General features: G+C 37.6%; 1 protein-coding gene and 1 pseudogene across 2 annotated transcripts; one reads left to right on the forward strand and one right to left on the reverse strand.

The window, feature by feature from the left end:
• The first annotated feature begins 638 nt into the window (after positions 1-638).
• LOC148729364 (uncharacterized) lies at positions 639-1,267 on the forward strand (annotated as a pseudogene).
• Positions 1,228-17,585, reverse strand: LOC111336566 (coiled-coil domain-containing protein 175). Of its 2 annotated transcripts, XM_088762971.1 has the most exons (28): positions 17,419-17,584; positions 17,245-17,330; positions 16,174-16,285; positions 15,777-15,829; positions 15,237-15,319; positions 14,861-14,938; positions 14,101-14,155; positions 13,693-13,791; positions 12,680-12,735; positions 12,306-12,369; positions 11,964-12,073; positions 10,718-10,799; positions 10,392-10,464; positions 9,748-9,811; positions 9,370-9,480; positions 7,699-7,770; positions 6,916-7,051; positions 6,203-6,334; positions 5,804-5,866; positions 5,104-5,179; positions 4,315-4,537; positions 3,979-3,988; positions 3,480-3,582; positions 3,162-3,205; positions 2,989-3,065; positions 2,778-2,863; positions 2,303-2,332; positions 1,228-1,477 (listed from the first exon to the last, which is right to left on the reverse strand). In XM_088762971.1, the coding sequence occupies exons 1-28, from the start codon at positions 17,492-17,494 to the stop codon at positions 1,347-1,349; spliced, it is 2,385 nt and encodes a 794-aa protein (XP_088619097.1). In that variant the 5' UTR covers positions 17,495-17,584; the 3' UTR covers positions 1,228-1,346. The 2 variants fall into 2 exon arrangements, 1 of the variants encoding a protein (XP_088619097.1); XR_016002410.1 differs by lacking the exon at positions 3,979-3,988 and having other exon boundaries at positions 17,419-17,585.
• Between the last annotated feature and the right edge of the window lie 223 nt (positions 17,586-17,808).

Genomic DNA, 17,808 nt, shown 5'->3' on the forward strand with positions numbered 1-17,808 from the left:
GTTTTGCACCTGGCGGAGCAATAAACGAAACTAAATTCCTGAAATATTTTCCTTTAATATTGGCCACAAAACATCTGTGTGTGAACTTCGTAAGTAACGATATATTCTACCGTTTATATAAGATTAGTTACCCTTGTTGATAAGATAAGAGTTTTTAGACTAATTGATAAATCTGTATTTTTAGCCTGATTGGTTACCTTTTTCGACTTCTAAACAAATGTGAATAAATTCGAAAAGGGAGTTTGAGGTTAAACCTATCAATAAACTCTTCTAAAACAATAATAATAAAAATAATAACAATAAACAATAATAAAAAGTTATAATGGTAATAAGATAAATTTGAAAAGTTTTGATGAATAGAAAAAGAACAAAAAAAAGGTTATTGCGAACGACTCTATTTTAAATGATGGGCAAATTACACGGATTTGTATCCCTTCAAGAATTTACTTAGCTTATATATCATTTTGAGCCAACTGATCCGAGGCACAGCAAAATTTACCGGTAAGGTATGAATTTTACGACATAACGTACTTTACTTCTATCCTCCACTTGCTTTGAGCAATAATATCCATCTTCTCTGTTTTTTGTCTTATCAGTTCGACGCAGACATCAAAACCTCTCCGACGTGTTTCGAAGACATGGTAAGAGTAAAACAAACCATCTACGGTTGCAGAGTGGAAAATCATCGATTATCGGCCAAATCAGACCTCATGGTTCAAACAGAAAAGGCCAGAGGATGATGAAATCGCGACATTTCCGGTATCTCCTGTGAAATTTACACCCCTCCCGATCACCACTCGTCCCGTAAAGAAAAGATCGAGGTACCGTCCGGGAGCCCTTGCTTTGAAAGAAATTCGAAAATTCCAACGAAATACGAATCTGTTGATTGGGAAAATTCCCTTCCGACGTCTTGTCCGCGAGATTTCGCAGAATTTTGCACCAGAATTGAGGTTTCAACCCACATCTTTGCTAGCCCTCCAAGAAGCCGCCGAGTCATACATCGTTAGTTTATTTGATGATGTGAATCTGTGCGCTCTCCATGCCCGTAGAGTTACAATTATGCCTCGTGATATACAGCTGGCGCTACGGATCCGTGGGGAAAAAGTTTGACTGAGACCACTTTCAAATGCAGAAATATGACTTATGTCTCAATACTGTTATAACTGGTTTCGCCTTAATTCGATCATTTCTTTATGAAAACACTTTCGTATTATCTCACTGAAGAACTTCTTCTTTCAACTTTTAATAAACATCTTTATTTACAAAAGGTTTAAAATAAATAATCCTCCTAATGACACCAAAATGGTATGTCATCTCAATACACACATCAAGGCATCTCATCTGGTTTACAAATCGCTTTCAGCAGGCGCACTGACGTCACTGGTAGATTTTCGCCGTGTTGGTGATCTGGGTGGGGGCTTGGGTGACAGTGGTGGAGATCCGTGGAGCGGTCTTCCCGGTTTTATCTTTTTCCCGCCTAAAGACCAAAAAGTATTCTAATTAGTAAAAATTAGTAACCCCCCCTCCCGCCCCAGTTAAGCAGGAGGAGCCTTTGGAACAACAAACATAAAGCAGATATCAAATGGCATCGCTTAGATACGAACTTAATCTTCGAGTGATGATAATAATTTTCACGTGGTCGCCTCGCTCACTCATGAGTAAGAACAAACATGATAAGATCAAGTTGTATCAACAAGCACTCAAGTTATGTTTTGCATATTATAAAGATATTAATAAGAAAAAACACTTAAGAATATGGATGCTATACAACAATTACATTGTCGCGTGAGAGAGCGAATAAGCTAATTGTTTTATCATAAATTTACCAGTCGTTCAAAACTTCGCAAAAACACAAGCTGGGGTTTTTATTTTATTTTGTTAAAAAATGCACACTGTCAGGCCTTCTACTTTTCTCACTACCGTTCCATCACAAATGCTGCTATCTGAATTGTTAAACTACTCGCTATCTCTTCCGTGAAATTCCACATGAGATAGTGAATGGGGATAGTACCCACGTAGTGAGCGGTTGTAAACAAATTGAAATTAAACACGAGCCTGTCATTCTTTCAAGTTTTGAATGACTATTTAAAAATTCTAACTAAAACAATACGATCATGCGCTCCGATTTCTATTATATGCGTGATAGAAATCTCCAACTAAAAATCTAATTGGTAAATAAACCACTGCAGTAAAATTTTTTAAGAAACAAAACTAAATCATCATAAACAGAGGGAGGATTTTTTTAAGCCATCCTATGATTAAAAAAAAAAAAAATTAGTAAGAGATGTGATTATGTTTTTACCATCCGTCTTACGTTCTGATTGCGCAGTGTCTGCAAAAGAGGTTGAGAAAATAACTTCTTAGTGAGTAAAAAGTTTGAAACAATTACAGGCGAGGAATACCGCAAAACTGAAATTTAGAAATCCGTATCGGGACTGGGTAAAAGAACAGTATGGAAGCATGGTTCCCTACAAGTGAGCTTTGAAGAAACCTTCCCTAAAATACGGTTGTGGGATACGACGAATATCTAGCATCTAAAATGAAGGAAGGGAGGGGGGGGGGGGTAGAGGGGAGGAAAAAATTACCTCCAGTCGTGAATACAGAAGTCACTCGCGTTTTTCCGCGCACGAGCCCGTCTATTCACACGCTCATGATTATTTTGAGTAATCCTTGGCTCCTTACGATTTTTTCTTTGTTCTGATTGGCTGATGTCATTATCATGATTTCACTTCACCACGGTCAAGCAAAAAGCGTTCTAATGAGTAAGCCGAACAAACCTTTAGGCCTGAGGTTCGCCACTCCATCAATAAAGTGAGACAGAACAGAGAGCTGCTCTTCGAGTTGTTGATGGATTTCATCAATCCTGCGTACAAGATAAATAGTCACACAGCCAGTAAACTCAGCCTTCTCTAGCTTGCTGAAAAACTTCCATATTTTTCAGCCGTCAAACATTCTTTTTCTGTTTTTGCCTTCTGAAAAAAGTTTTACCTTTCTTCTCTTACGCTAGTTTCTTCTTGAAGTCTTTCAATGTCCTCCAACATCAGAGAATCTCGTTCAGCATAAATCTGTTTTGATCAGGAAAGGGTTAAAAAAAAAATGGCTTAAAACTGATGCAAAGTCGGAGATACTTGTCTCTCTTCATCAAAATTTTAAGCACTTACTTTATCAAGGTTGAAGTCCTCTCTCCAGCGCTCATGTAGCGTACCTGAAAGGCAGAACTTAAATTACCCTATTACTATCGAAGGGCAGTACAATCAAATACTGTTCGTATTTCCACGTAGTTTAAGAAGTGCTCCGATTTCACTTCACCGGGATATTACTCCATATAAAAATGTCTTTACATAGGTTTACAGCCCTTACAACCACGGATGTTTAAGTTGAATGCAATGGTAATTGCTGGAATTCTAGTTTATAAACCCAAAAGTTTGAGATTTAAAACGTAAGATGGAAGTAAAAGAAGACAGCTTTAGAGAACGTACCCCTGTATTCCAAAAGCTGTTTTTGCAATATCTCCCTTGTTCCAGAGTTTGCGATCATTGCTTTCCGTGTGGTTTCAATTTCTGCTACAAGTTGCCTAATGGCCTGGAAAAAGAATAAAATTACTCAAAAATCACGGCAAAAACTCTCGGTGGAGAAGTCTATAAAGGAACTTGACTGACGTATCGCTTATTTCATTTTTCACGTGAAATTCTTAATCAATCTCTCTGTTTTCAGTAGTAAACCTGCAAAGGTTCACCATAGTCTACTGAAAGCTCATGAAATACAGGACTTTAAAATTGACCATTTTACGTATCAATGAAAGCGTATGGACAACTTAGAACATTCGGGCTCCCATATTTTAAAAGAGTGTGCGACGGAATTGCTAAAACTAGCGGAATAACTTGATGCAGGTGGAGGTGGTTAAAGACCAAATGATGAATGATTTTAAAAAATACTGATATTGAGAACTTAGTCGAAGTTGTTCACAACCTCACATACCTGCTTAAATCTTGTTCACAACATGCAAAGGAAAAGCATTATGAAAACGTTAGTTGTTGTCTGACATCCTAATTTCATCAAAGCATTGTTTAACAAGTAATTGAAACATTAGAGGTCAGTAACGAAAGGAAAGGATCAGAGAACTGGGAAACCGGTTTTCATTTAAGTTTTCGACAAGAAAGACCAAAGAAGATAAAGAGTGGATTCGGACAGTAGGGAATGGGTGGTGGGGGGATATTTGGCAGTTTGCCTCTTCAACGTGACTCAGATTTAATGGAGAGATTTAGCACCGCTTTTACGTAATCCTTTGCCCCTAAGCATGCTTTGTCATCATACCTGTGGTTCTCTTTGAGTACTGCCCCAAGCCGCTGACTGGAAGAAAAGATTTCTGTTTCAATCTTCTTCACGTCCTCTGATTGGTTCTTGAGTTGTTCCAAGGCCTCTACTCGTCTTTCCTTCAGCTTTCCGTGTAAACGAGTCTGTGGTTCTGCCAATTTCTCCACATCTCTCTGAGCCCTTTGGACAGATGTCTCCATACTAGCTTTTTTGTTTTTAAGGTCTGTAATACAAAAAGTTGTGAAGACAAAAATAAAGTTTAAACGCCGTTATTGTTGCAAGCTTTAAAACTAATCAGCGTGTTTGTAATGTGTGCGACAGTCCTCCGCCAAAAATCCTCTACATGGACTGAGATTTTCGTCAATATTTATCTTCGGCGGTTTACCCCAAAGGAACTCTAATTTTGAAATAAAAAAGGGAGTCTCCGTGCACGTATTGCAGTAGCAAAACCTAACTCCGAATAGCATCATAATAAAAACGTTTACGACTACATCTCTATTCTGTACTGTGACTCAGTGTGTACTTACTTCTCAGAAACAGAATTGACTGCCCCGCAGTCTCGGTGAGTTCCTATCATAAGGATCCAATAAGAAATCGACGAAAAACTTCTTTTTGAAGCGCGGGAAACTGTTAATGACACGATTGCGATTGAGTCAGGTTTTGCACCTCATCGGTTAGAGAATGGCGCGAAATTTCTAGACCAATCACAGGGCGAAGTGAAGTTAATTTACCAACGCAATCCTAGAATACTTTCGATAATCAACAAGCTGTAATCATGACGCTACTAACCGACTATATTCTTTTTCGTCGTATCAAACTCTTGTGTCCTCTCTTTGAACTGGACCTCGAGATCTTTGAAGACTGGCTGCAAAGGAAAGGACGGAAATCATCGACGAATGATGTACGGAATAGTCTTTATAACGAAGGAGAAACTCTAAATAATAACTGACTACAGTGGAAAGGTTTTAAGAAGAAAAACTCAAAAAGGCTCGAACACTCTCAAAAAAAAAAAAAAAAAAAAAAAAAGAATGATAGAAGCGTATCAGGTGAAAACGGTAGTTAATGGAACATTTTCAAATACATGCATGGTTCTTAGATTCGGGTTTTCCCTTAAGTTTTTCAGTATCGGCCTGGGGGCAAAGTACGAATTCTTAGTATGTCGAGAAGGCCTGTTTCAAATCATCACACCTGCGAATTAGGCCGCAATAATAACACTAACGAGATATCCTTGGCAGAGAAGTTGCAAAAATATGACAAAGTTTCCCTTTCAAAATTCCTCTGATCCAAAAACTTGACATAGCCGTTTTTTAAACAAGAAAAACATATCAAGGGCGATGATGATTCGTGTAGATGAAATTGTACCCAAGCGATTGTTTCCCAGCTTGAGTCATCTTCTTCGTTAACGTAAAGTGAAAACTATTTCAAGTTTGTTAGAAACGTGCAGTCGTTTGGGAGAATTACAGCTGTTGATGCGAGTTAACATTCTTACAGTTTTATCCTGAATTACATCTTTCTTCTTGTCCCTGTCTTTCTCCAACTTATCAATGCTTTCCTGTATTCAGATAAAATTTGATGTTAAGGAGACTGAGGTGCCCCCTTGACAGTCAAGAGAACACACAGCTTACATAACCGCGTAACGTGAAGTTTTAATCTGACAACGCATGGAAAAGATAGAAAGAAGGTAAAAGAAATAGAAAAAAATTGAGAAATTCGCCAAGAAATTCCAAATAACACGGAAGAGGGCAAAGTGCGAAAAAATCATGTAAGAAAGTGTTTTTTTTTTTTTTTTTTTCTACCAGAGAATCCCAAAACTTCGCCCTCATTGGTTAGATCCACTAAATGAACTCTGTTGAGCCTCAACATAACTGGACACATAAAACCAGCTTACTTGAAGAGCTTTGAGCTGAGTCTTGAGCTGCTTTTGAAGCGTAGTGTAATCGTGTTTTGCTTTCTTCAGCTGTTTCTGTTTACTGATAATGTCCGCTTCGTCCTTCTTTAAGTCTTTTTGCAGTTGAGTTCCCTGCAGTAGAAAAACTATCTGTTTAAAGCATACACATTCGGGTCAAAAATACAACCGACTCAACGCAAGTACTGAAAAAGCCGCTGCCTAAGTCATCACTAGAATGGTTGGCGCGCGTTTTCAGAACCAATCACACGGCGACAGAGCTGAATAATGAATGCTACGTCAGCGGGTATGCGGTCAACAACGCGGACTCAAGTGTCCTAGGTCTAAAATTTAGCGAAATTAGCGGAAAATAATAAGGGTTGACCTTTAAAACCGAGGAACTCTGTTTTCGTCGAAGGCACTTTCCTATTTCTAAAGGTTGAAAGGATAAAATCAATTTTATTAAATTTTTAGGGGGTGTACCAAGTTTTTGGAGGTTGTTATGCGAAAAAAAAGCGGCAAGGAAAACGACGCCTCGGAGCAACAGAATAGGAAATCAACCATGCGAACGACTCAAAATCCGTGTTTCCGCGAGAAAACCTGGCGCATGCGTATACGTTATTCAGCTCTGTCTCACACGGCAAAGAAAAGTCTAACCAATAAATTCCCCGATTTTCAACTCTGTAAATACGATTTTCAGACTGCATGGTACTCACACTTTCTGTTAATCTGGCATGCTCTGCTTTCCCCTCAGTAACCTTCTTAGACATTGTTGCCATGTAACGGCCATATTCGCCTTTGAACTCGTTCGACTCCTTGGTGAAATTGTCTCTTTTCGTCTGTAAAACTTGCCTATAAAACAAAGACAAAATTGATACAATATCTGAAGTATCTGCAGAAATATGACAACAACAAAAGCAAGATCTCACACCAGACATATATGGCGGACATTATCACTAATAAGAATACATAGCGAGATTGACATACAAGAAGTGTCAATACACTTAACAAATGGTAAACACCACAGCGTACACTATTGAGTTATGGATGCACGCGGGAGGTTGCTAAGCACGAAAGAAGCGTAAGAGTCGCGCGAGGCGATAGCCGAGAGCGACTCTAGCTTCTTGAGTGCTTAGCAAACCTCCCAAGTGCATCCATAACTCAATAGTGTACGCTGTGGTGTTTACAATTTGTTTTATAACATAACATTGATACATCGTAGCTAAAGAGTTCCCTTTTATTTAACAAATCTTACGTGACCAGAAAATACAAGCGCGCGCGGAAAAATTGTCTTTGCATTTGCTCACGTCAGCAGCGTACACCCATGGGCAAATGGGGGACACGGAATTGACCGATCAGAGCACGCGCTTTACTTTGGTTATGTTATAAATCACAATGGGTGACAAGAGCGGGAGTAGAGGCCACAGTTTCAAAAGTTTTCCCTCGCCCTAAGTGCATGCTTGAGTCGAGGCAGAATGTGTTAATTCTTTGGTGTTCACCTGTCTTTTCTCTCCACTGTTAAAGCACTCTTGGACGTTTCAATTTCGTTGGCGTACACATCTACAGTTGCTCTGTGGAGACAGAATCAACAGCTGGTTTTAGTTCTGTGAATTATCCAGCTTCAAAAGGGGAACCAAAACAAAACCTTGTTCATTAGCATTTGCGTCGTCTTGGTTCATAATATCAGTGTCGAACATGCAAGTGTTTTTTAGACGTGAATGAACAAACTACCGGGAAAATGGAGAAACTAGTCTTCTGGCGCTTTTTGACATCAACTAATCCAGTGCCGACTTGATTTTCTTTTGCAGTGAATGGTTTGAACCCGGGGGTACCACGTGAAAGTGTAGTGTGATCGTCCGGGTGAGTGTAATCCTGAGAAGGACACGAACTGGACTAAGAACATTCTACTGACAACAACTATTCACTTGACTCTGATGATGACTTCCGCACAGGTTGTCGAAACGTCAGTCACCACCACCGACAACAGTCCTTGTCAGGACTACACTCACCCGGACAATCACATTACACTTTGTTTTGTTTTATTTTTATTTTTTTGAACGTAACTTTAAAAACCAAACGATACAGGCAGAAGAATTTCAAGGAAATTCTAGGGAAAAAGAACAACATTAATTCGCGGCTTTTGTGCGCGACAGAAAAACACCTGTTTTTTAAGCCCATTCGTAACGGCTTTGATCCAAGGGCCGAATATCTCTTGAGGCAACCGAATACATAAAGTAATTAACTCTTTAACTGCTGAGAGTCACTGGCATCTACAAGTTTCTCCTTACAGCATCCCCCCCCCCTGAATCAAACACCAAGGTAATGAGATTAAAGGAAACGATCGTCAACTCAAGAAGCTCTTGATTGATGAACAAAATCTCCTTGTCAGCAACAAAAGAAATGTGTGGAGAACCGTATGATTACTAATTATAAACCGGCTTTCTAAGTTAGATTCTACATCCTATACACCGAATGCAAATATGGCGTCCAATTTGAACTGCTATTGTTCTGGACTGACTAGCCTCTCACACATGTAATAATCCTTTTGTGTTTCCACGTGAAGACGAGGCTAGTCAGGCCAGGCTCCGGTTGTTCAAAGGGCGGATAGCGCTATCCAACGGATAAATCGCTATCCAGCGGATAAGTGTTACCAAAACGTATTGCGCTATCCACCGGATAGAGATTTATCCAGTGTATAGCGTTATCCATCCTTCGAACAACCGGGGCCAGAACAATGGCAATTCAAATTGGACGCCATATTTGCATTCGGTGTATAGTGTTTCTATTTTCTCTTGTTTAGTGATGCAGTTATATATACGAGTTTTCAAGTGGCTGTCTTTTTCTGGAAATGTTATTAATTTATGTTTAAGCTTTATTTGTAATCTATCACTACTGGCTGTACCTCTAATTCCCGCCCGCCTCGACTAGCTCCTGCTATTTGCGGGCGTGAACAGTCTTCATGAACATGAAAGTTTGCTTGACAACCGATTAATGTTGATATCTTGTAAAACGTGTAGATTAGACTAATAATAAATAGATTAATAATAATAATTAAGCAGATGTCAGTACAACTTATGAAGTTTAAAGGTCTAATAAAGGTAAAGGTATGGAGAATATGCATATTGATGTCAGCGTGTAAAGGGTTAGTAACTACTGTTTTTATTCCTTACTTGTGGCTTTCCTCAAGCTGGTTTATTTCTTCTTCTAGGTCCATGTTCTCTGCTCTAACCTTGGCACATCGATGATTTTGGTGCTGCAAAGATTCCTTGAATCTGGCAAGGCTGTATGTTCAAACAGAGACAAAACTATTGTAAAACATATTTAAAGAAGACTGCATATGAAAAACTTACACTCGCGTATGCGTTTTTGCTTTTTTTTTTTTTTTTTTAAACGATGAAAAACTTGAATTTCAAACTCAGGCCTACTTCGAATCCCCTGTGTAAGTTAAAATCACTTAGTATAATCCTTCAATTGGCACATCAAGTTTGTGCAAGAATGATCTGCCTAACTATTCAGCATGTGAAAGTACAATTATTACAATCACTTACACTCTTTCATGATGTCGCACTACCTCAGCGTCTTTTTCTTGAAGCTCCATAGCAATTTTATATCCTACAGGGAAAATGAAAATTACTACAACCAAGAAACTTTAGGAAAGATAAAGAATCCGATCTCACTAACGCGTCGGCCACCACCGACACATTACCGACAAAGAATAGACACACCACCGACAAAGAATAGACACACCACCGACACACTAACGACACACTACAACCACACCACCGACACACTACCAACGCGTCGGCCAACACACTACCGACGCGTTGGTAAGATCAACCGAAAAACTTTCAGCTCTTACAACTGAAACTATCAGCTCTTACAATCTAAAATGCAGTTGTTGAAACACCATTCGGAACGAAAAAAAAATATGTAAAGAACAAAAAACTTTCATGATATAAATGAAACACATAGTTTGACACATACTTAGCACAACTTTCCCTGAATGAAATTCCGCTTCATTTATTTCCATAATGGTATTTATTAAAATAATTATATTACTTTTCCCAAAGGGGCTAAATAAAAAATCTAAGTAGAAGGCACCTATCGGTAAGGGAGTAAGGAGCTAATTGTCTTTATCTGCCTTAAATAGGGTAGAAATTCACGGCCTTTTAGGAAGGGTTACAGATATTACCATTTTCAAGAGATTTCTTTTCAACTGTCAGCTGTTTATCTTGTTCTTCTGCCTCTTTCACTTTATTCTGAATCTGTTAGGTATAAAAGAAGAGCGAAATGCATGTAGCGTGTCCACCAGAAGAGTTTAAAACTTTTTCTCTGGTTTTACAGCCTTTGCTTAGCTCATTTGCCCCTAGACTTAAATTATCTAGTGGTAAGCAATCTTAAATCACATCTCTCACTGTCTTGCACATTCACGTTGTTCACAGAGATGTCATCAATGTACACAAGTGTTAAAATCATTTTGGTTTCTTTTGAATAATTGCACAATTTGAGGATTCACACCATTTCCAGTTGATCTTGTAATGATTTCTTTCTCTCCTCTAAACCTTCCGCCATTTCATTGTGTTCCTTGACAATTTTCATCCTGGAGAGAAAAAAGAATTACAAATACATTCATTGATGGACTATGTAGGAAATATCCTTCGTTTCTGAATTTTAAAGTACAGTTTTCCCCTTCCTCCTTTGTATTCTTTTTGTGTTCACGCACGGTGCTTGGAGGGCTCGACACTAACTGCAGCCAACTAGCCACAGGCTAGTGGAAATTCAGTTTCGACTAGTGGTTTTCGATTGCTACTTGTAAACAAACTAAAATTGTCGTGACATCTAAATTGTCACTAGCCACTTGGTTAGTAAGTTGAAAAGTTATTGTCGAGCCCTGGCTTGTGATTCTACAAATTAGCCAATATCGAGGGGGGCTTAAGGATATTCGGTTTTGCGGTTTTGACTGTTTTTTGGATCGGTTTTTCGGTTTTTGGGCCAAAAAGGTTCAGTTTTTCGGTTTTGATGGTCAGAGCGGTTTGCGGATTTTACGTGTTTTTGCATTCGGTTTTCGGTTTTCACGAAAACTCTGATGCGGTTTTCGGTTTCTCCTTTTCGACCCCTTTAAAGGTGAAAATGTAGCGGTTTTGTCAGGTTTGCATGCGGTTTTCGGTTTTGCTGCCTTTTTTCGTCAGTTTTTCGGTTTTGGAGGTTTTTTCCTCCGGTTTTGAGGTTTCCCAGAGGCCCCAATGCCCCCTCAATAACGTCAAAGAAATTTAACCTTGACATTGAAAATTAACGTGGACATTTTCCTCGCGTATCTTTTGTTGCTCGTTTTAACGGAGTTAGTGACTTTTTCTTAAAAATTTTGAGTTTTCGTTCAAGCCAATTTGTTATCCCCCAGACTAGAAGACAGATTATCAAGACTCAAAACCATCTATAAAAGTCAAAGAACTAGATACATCATGACTGAAAACCCCTCAGTACCTTTCATCTTTCCACTCTCATCTTATGCACTGCTCTTTGAAAGCAATTTTTTTGTTGTTCCCCAGCGTGAAAGATGATTCTACAGTATTTCAAATGTGCTACAAAATTTAGTTGAAAATCTCTTCGTACTCTTCTGTTTCTGAAGTTTATCCACAGAGCTTTGTGCTGAAGACTATGGCAGAAAAAAAATCAAAGATTTGCACCCAAGGAACCTCCACCAACATAGGATCATGTCTGATCTAACAGAACCTAATTCACTTTCTTTTCACTCCATCTGACTCACCCTTCTTGCGTCAATATGGAATTATCTTTGATTTCCTTCTGAAGATGTCTGTTTAGTTGCACCTCTTGAGCCTCCAGCCTGTTGCGCGATGTTTCAAACTTTCTAATACTCTAAAAAAGGCATTTCAATTGATAACACACACATTGCATATAGTGATCTTCCTATCAAAATTCTTACTTTTCTCCTCTCCTCTCCGTCCCCGAGAGGTATAAAAAAAAAAAACAACAAGTATCTCCTCAAGAAAATCAATGCTATTTCACATAAAAAAAATTGACAGTCTTACAGTAGCTTGGATGGACAGAAATCAACTCCTCTTCAACTTTGGAAAACAAAATAACTCACCTTTCTTTTAGAGTCTAAAACTGATTCACTGTCCACCAACTCTTCTTGCAGTTTGTCAATCTCTCTGAAAAAAGAAGTGTTCATGGAGAAATCAAAACTAAAAGATTTTGTGGCTAAAAATCACAAAATGAAACAATAATAAAGAATTGGTCCAGTAAAATAATACAAACTTAGATGTTGTAGTGAAAAGATTTGTTTCTTTCGCTGAGAATTATTGGCTTGGCACTTGATTGAAAAACTTATTAAAATTTCGACTGAATTGTAATGCAATACAGCAGGAACTTTAACTATCGGATGCAATTCAAAGATATTTTCAATTATCCACAGAGTTAAACTCTGGTCAAAATTTGACAAAAAGTGACTTGGTTATTTACTTTCTCTTTTCAATATTTGTCTTGCGTTGCTCTTCTGCTTTCTTCAGAGTGTCAGCCTGTGGAGACATTTGATCATCAAATGATGAGCTAATGAAGAATTATTACTAACAATTACTCAACAAAACCAACAGATCTGCATTAAACAATGAATTCACTGCATCAAAAAATGATAACTGCCAACTAAGACTAACTTAGTAATTTTGGTTTTGTCAACTGAGTAAATTGGCTGGACTGTAAAGCTATGAAACTCTTAATGGTGGCCAATTTACAATATGAACTCAGTTGATGAAACGAAAATTACCTTGTTATTCCCACTGACACAGCTCCATAGTTTCTTTAAAAACTTACCCCCTTTACTCATGTGACTATTACTAAAATTATAACATAACCAAAGTAAAGCGCGCGCTCTGATTGGTCAATTTTGCGTTCCCCATTTACCCATGGGTGTACGCTGCTGACGTGAGCAAATGCAAAGACTATTTTTCCGCGCGCGCTTGTTTTTTCTGGTCGCGTAAGATTTGTTAAATAAACGGGAACTCTTTAGCTACAATGTATCAATGTTATGTTATAAAACAAATGGTAAACACCACAGCGTACACTATTGAGTTATGGATGCAATTGGGAGGTTTGCTAAGCACTCAAGAAGCTAGAGTCGCTCTCGGCTGGCGCCTCGAGCGACTCTTACGCTTCTTTCGTGCTTAGCAACCTCCCGCGTGCATCCATAACTCAATAGTGTACGCTGTGGTGTTTACCATTTGTTAATTGGTATAATTCATACCATTCCCATACCATTTGAAGAGTCTAAATTCATTTTTGGATTAATGAAATGTTCAATTTTTTCTTAATTTCACAACACATTCATGATTTGACAAGTAATTTTCTCATCAGTTACACATATAACATGTCAAATAATTAAGGCTTCTGAGTGTTTTTAATAATTATATACTAATTAGCTAAAGTGCAAAATATTAATCAAATTGGCAGCCTGTCCATTCCACTTCCAGACAACTCACCACTGACTGTTTGAGCTTTTCCTTTTCCAGTCGTGCTTCCTCTCGTTCATGAACCAAATCCTCTTTCAACTGAACAATTGAATCTTCTAGGTCAATTATCTTTATATGGGAGTAAAACAGTATAATTTATAAGCTATCAGCATCATATGACTATAATAACTAATGTAACATGCTGTGTAGTTCTTACCTGTACTCTAATATAATTGGCCACTTATGAATTACCTTTGGCCTCTTTTTCAAAACAAGGCCTGGTACTCACCCGTTTGTTTGAAAATGAGTTACAATTGTATGAAAACTTATAATCATATGAAAGGATGACCAGTCCTGGACTCGCTTTGGAAAAGAGGCCAAAGGTAATTTGGAAATGGGCTATTAAATGATAACAGCTACCACAGACTAGCCTCTTACCCTTTTATACGTTTCCCTCAGATTATCTCGTGTCTCATTTAGAGTAATCTGTTTACTAAGGGGCACAAAGAAATCAAGTCAGTAATTATGTAGTCACACTGTGTACAGTTATTGAATAGAGCTGATATCATCAAAATAGGATACATGTCCATCGTGAGAAGATCAAAAAAATTTTGTGATAACCATACCCTAGCAGCTATCATTGACTGAATTAGAGTTAGACTGAGAATAATTATTTGACTTGAAGTGATTAGATGCAAAATAAGAGAGTCCTGCCCTCTCTCCCAAACCTCAGACTTAACAAATGGTAAACACCACCGCGTACACTATTGATTTATGGATGCACGCGGGAGGTTGCTAAGCACGAAAGAAGCGTTAGAGTCACGCGAGGCGATAGCCGAGAGTGACTCTAGCTTCTTGAGTGCTTAGCAAACCTCCCAAGTGTATCCATAACTCAATAGTGTATGCTGTGGTGTTTACCAAAAGTTTTATAACATAACATTGATACATTGTGGCTAAAGAGTTCCCTTTTATTTAACAAATCTTACGTGACCAGAAAAAACAAGAACACGTGGAAAAATAGTCTTTGCATTTGCTCACGTCAGCAGCGTACACCCATGGACAAATGGGGGACGCTAAATTGACCAATCAGAGCGTGTGCTTTACTTTGTTTATGTTATAATTTTAGATCTCTCCCTCTAATCTGCATTATAAATTCACACACCTTCTGACCCTGGATCAACAATCAGTGACTTGTTACCTTGCTTTATCAGCCATCTTCTGATTGAGAAGTGCAATGATTTCATCATGTCCAGTTTGCATGTCATTCCTCTCTGGTCTAGAAAAGATAGATTCCCGCTTTATATTTTCATATCAACTATTTAAGATTTTGAGTACTAAATACTCACGATTTAAATTATTAACAACTTTGGTGAAAAAATTTTAATCCCTTGTATCATTATAGGCATCTGCTAAGCGATTGACATCATTAAACTTCATTCCTTAGGAAATTTTTAAATATTGTCTACTTCTGGATTTCATACAAAAAGTTAAAGATGTCATAATTATCATCTGTTGGTACCAAAAAGTCATCACAGAGAACTGTACTATTTTTAAAGAGTTTAAACCATGCTTACTCAAGTTTAGCATTTTCCTTCACAAGTTCTTCATGTTTGTCCTGTAGGGACTTGATGTTTGTGATGATAGTATTCAGCTGAGTCTAAATCAGGATAGTGCCAGATAAATATCATTCTTGAAAGAGCTAGCATGATGCTTTATCTAGAATTCAAAATCAATCTGGGTATATGTTATCTGGATCTCAGTTAAAAGTCTCAATTTCAAATCAAAGTGAGTCAAACAGCCAGTGTTTAAGCTGGAATAGGGAGTGTCAGCCTCTCTATCTCTCAAGGAAAACAAATGGGCACCATCAAACTTTCAGGGAAACCAGATAAAATGTTGAAGGGCAAAAGCTTGCAAATTTTACCCAGTGCTTGCAGATATATAATTTCCAAACTAGAATAACCTACTGGACAGGTGTACAAGGGCCTGCTAGCTTGCAACTCAAACTAAGCATACAGAAAACACTACAGAGGTCCTTATACTTGATAAAGGAATATTGGCCATGAAGGGAAATTATGATCCACAAATCTGAAAATTTTAAATCTTTATAATATTACCTTTAGTCTCATTATTTCAGCTTCATTTGACTGTCTGGCTGAATAGACAGCATCTAAACAGATAAAAGACATATCATTATTGTAAGAAATATACAACTTTTTTCAGAGACATGTTTCGGCATGCTTATGCCATCTTCAATCAATCAGTAACTGATTCAGCTACTTCACTGTTTACTGTTCAGTTACTCATTGATTGAAGATGGCATAAGCATGCTGAAACATGTCTCTAAAAAAAGTTGTATATTTCTTACAATATTTATCCTACTTGCTACTACTACGACCTTATGGACATATCATTATCCTGACAACTTTATGTCCAACCAGTGGACCAAAGGAAAGTGCAGCCTATTGCTTAAATGACCACTGCCTGAGAAAATTCATATAATTCTCATCATACCTTGTATCTCTGATTTGATATCACTTGGAAAGTATTTTAGTTTGTAACGGAGAACACTGGCTGTAATTGTTTCTGTTTCCAGCAGTTCATGGAGTTTTACTCTTTCTTCTTCCTGTAGTGACATATTGTACATGTGTGTAGTTAGAAGGAGATGAGTCATAATAACATAGGATTACAATATATTATTTTCTTAATGTCAAGATGTGAAGGTTAATTCACCAAAAAGGTGTTAAAAGGTTAATTGGAATTTTAGTGTTCATCACTAATAATGAGAGAATAGAATATCATCAACTTGGAAATTTTGATGAAGTAACGAAAATTTCCTTGCTATAAATTTCCTCCCCCACTGGCACTGTGATGCTAATGACTCTGCTATTCTTCTGCACAACTCTTCTAATTTTACACTCTCAGCAGTACGTACTGCGCGTTTCAAACATAGCTTTATCCCATCTATGCTTAATTAGCTTTTTAGACAATAAATGGTGTATACTACCTTGATTTTAATTTATTAGGATACTTTGATTATATATGTTATTTATTACCTTCTATTATTTAGTATGCTTGTAAATCAGTTGTTTTTCAATACTTGTATTGCCAGAACTGATAATATTGAATAAACTCTTCTTATTATAAACCCTTCTCATTAATAAAATGTGGGTCACAAAGGAAGATATAAATTTGACAGGCAGATTTAATCGCTGAAGTACTTCTTCACAGCTGCTAATAGGTTGTACTGCTCTGATGCATAATTTAAAACATAAAAACCAACATTTGAACACAGAATACTGTCCAATAAAACAATGAAAATCCTCCTGATTTGAACAATCCCTGGAGGTATCTACTGATTAAACACTACAAGTATTGATCTGCTAGATATATATCACGCAGCTAAGAAACTTTAGGGTCCTGCAGGATAATAAAGTGAATCGCTGACGTATCTTTAAATTCAATCTACCTGGAGGAGATGCTTTAGCTGGCTGTATAGTGCTCAATACATAACATGAAACTACGAGTAACGGAAACTTTGTTTCGTTGTTGATTTTACTATTTCTATTTCTAAATTCAATCTACCAGATCTTTGAGGGCTTTAACGACCACATCCACTCCAGAAGTATCCACAGGTTCTCCGCTTTCTCTTCTGGTCTTAACATGGTGCCCTAAAAAATGTAAAACTTTCAAACTAAGCAACACCAAGCAAACGCTTTAAATTCTTATTTCCTTTTCGCAATACTTCTCACTGATTACCGAGCTCTTGAAGTTTCTCGACGGCACTGTTAACAAGAGGTGTTATTTCCGTTGACTGAGATCTTCTTTTCAACATTCTAAGGTCAACAATTAGCTAAAACTTCAAGCAAACAATTTCGCCTTCATCAGTAGCCATGGCCGCCATATCAACCACATGTAACCAGGGGAGAGGAGTAACAAAGCGTAGTTACAAGACAAAATTTGCTATGTAGGGGAGGGTATGTGTTCTGTATGATATGTTTTTTGATTAAGTAAGATTGTGATTAATATTGTATCGGTATTGTTTTGATTCTCAAAATTTTTCACTCTTCGAAAAAAATAAAAATTGGTTTTAATGGAACCTGACAATCTTAAGAGTAGTTAAATTTTTTTCTAGCCCTCCCTGAAATG

Source organism: Stylophora pistillata, chromosome 6 (assembly GCF_964205215.1).
Source record: "Stylophora pistillata chromosome 6, jaStyPist1.2, whole genome shotgun sequence".
Taxonomy (NCBI): domain Eukaryota; kingdom Metazoa; phylum Cnidaria; class Anthozoa; order Scleractinia; family Pocilloporidae; genus Stylophora; species Stylophora pistillata.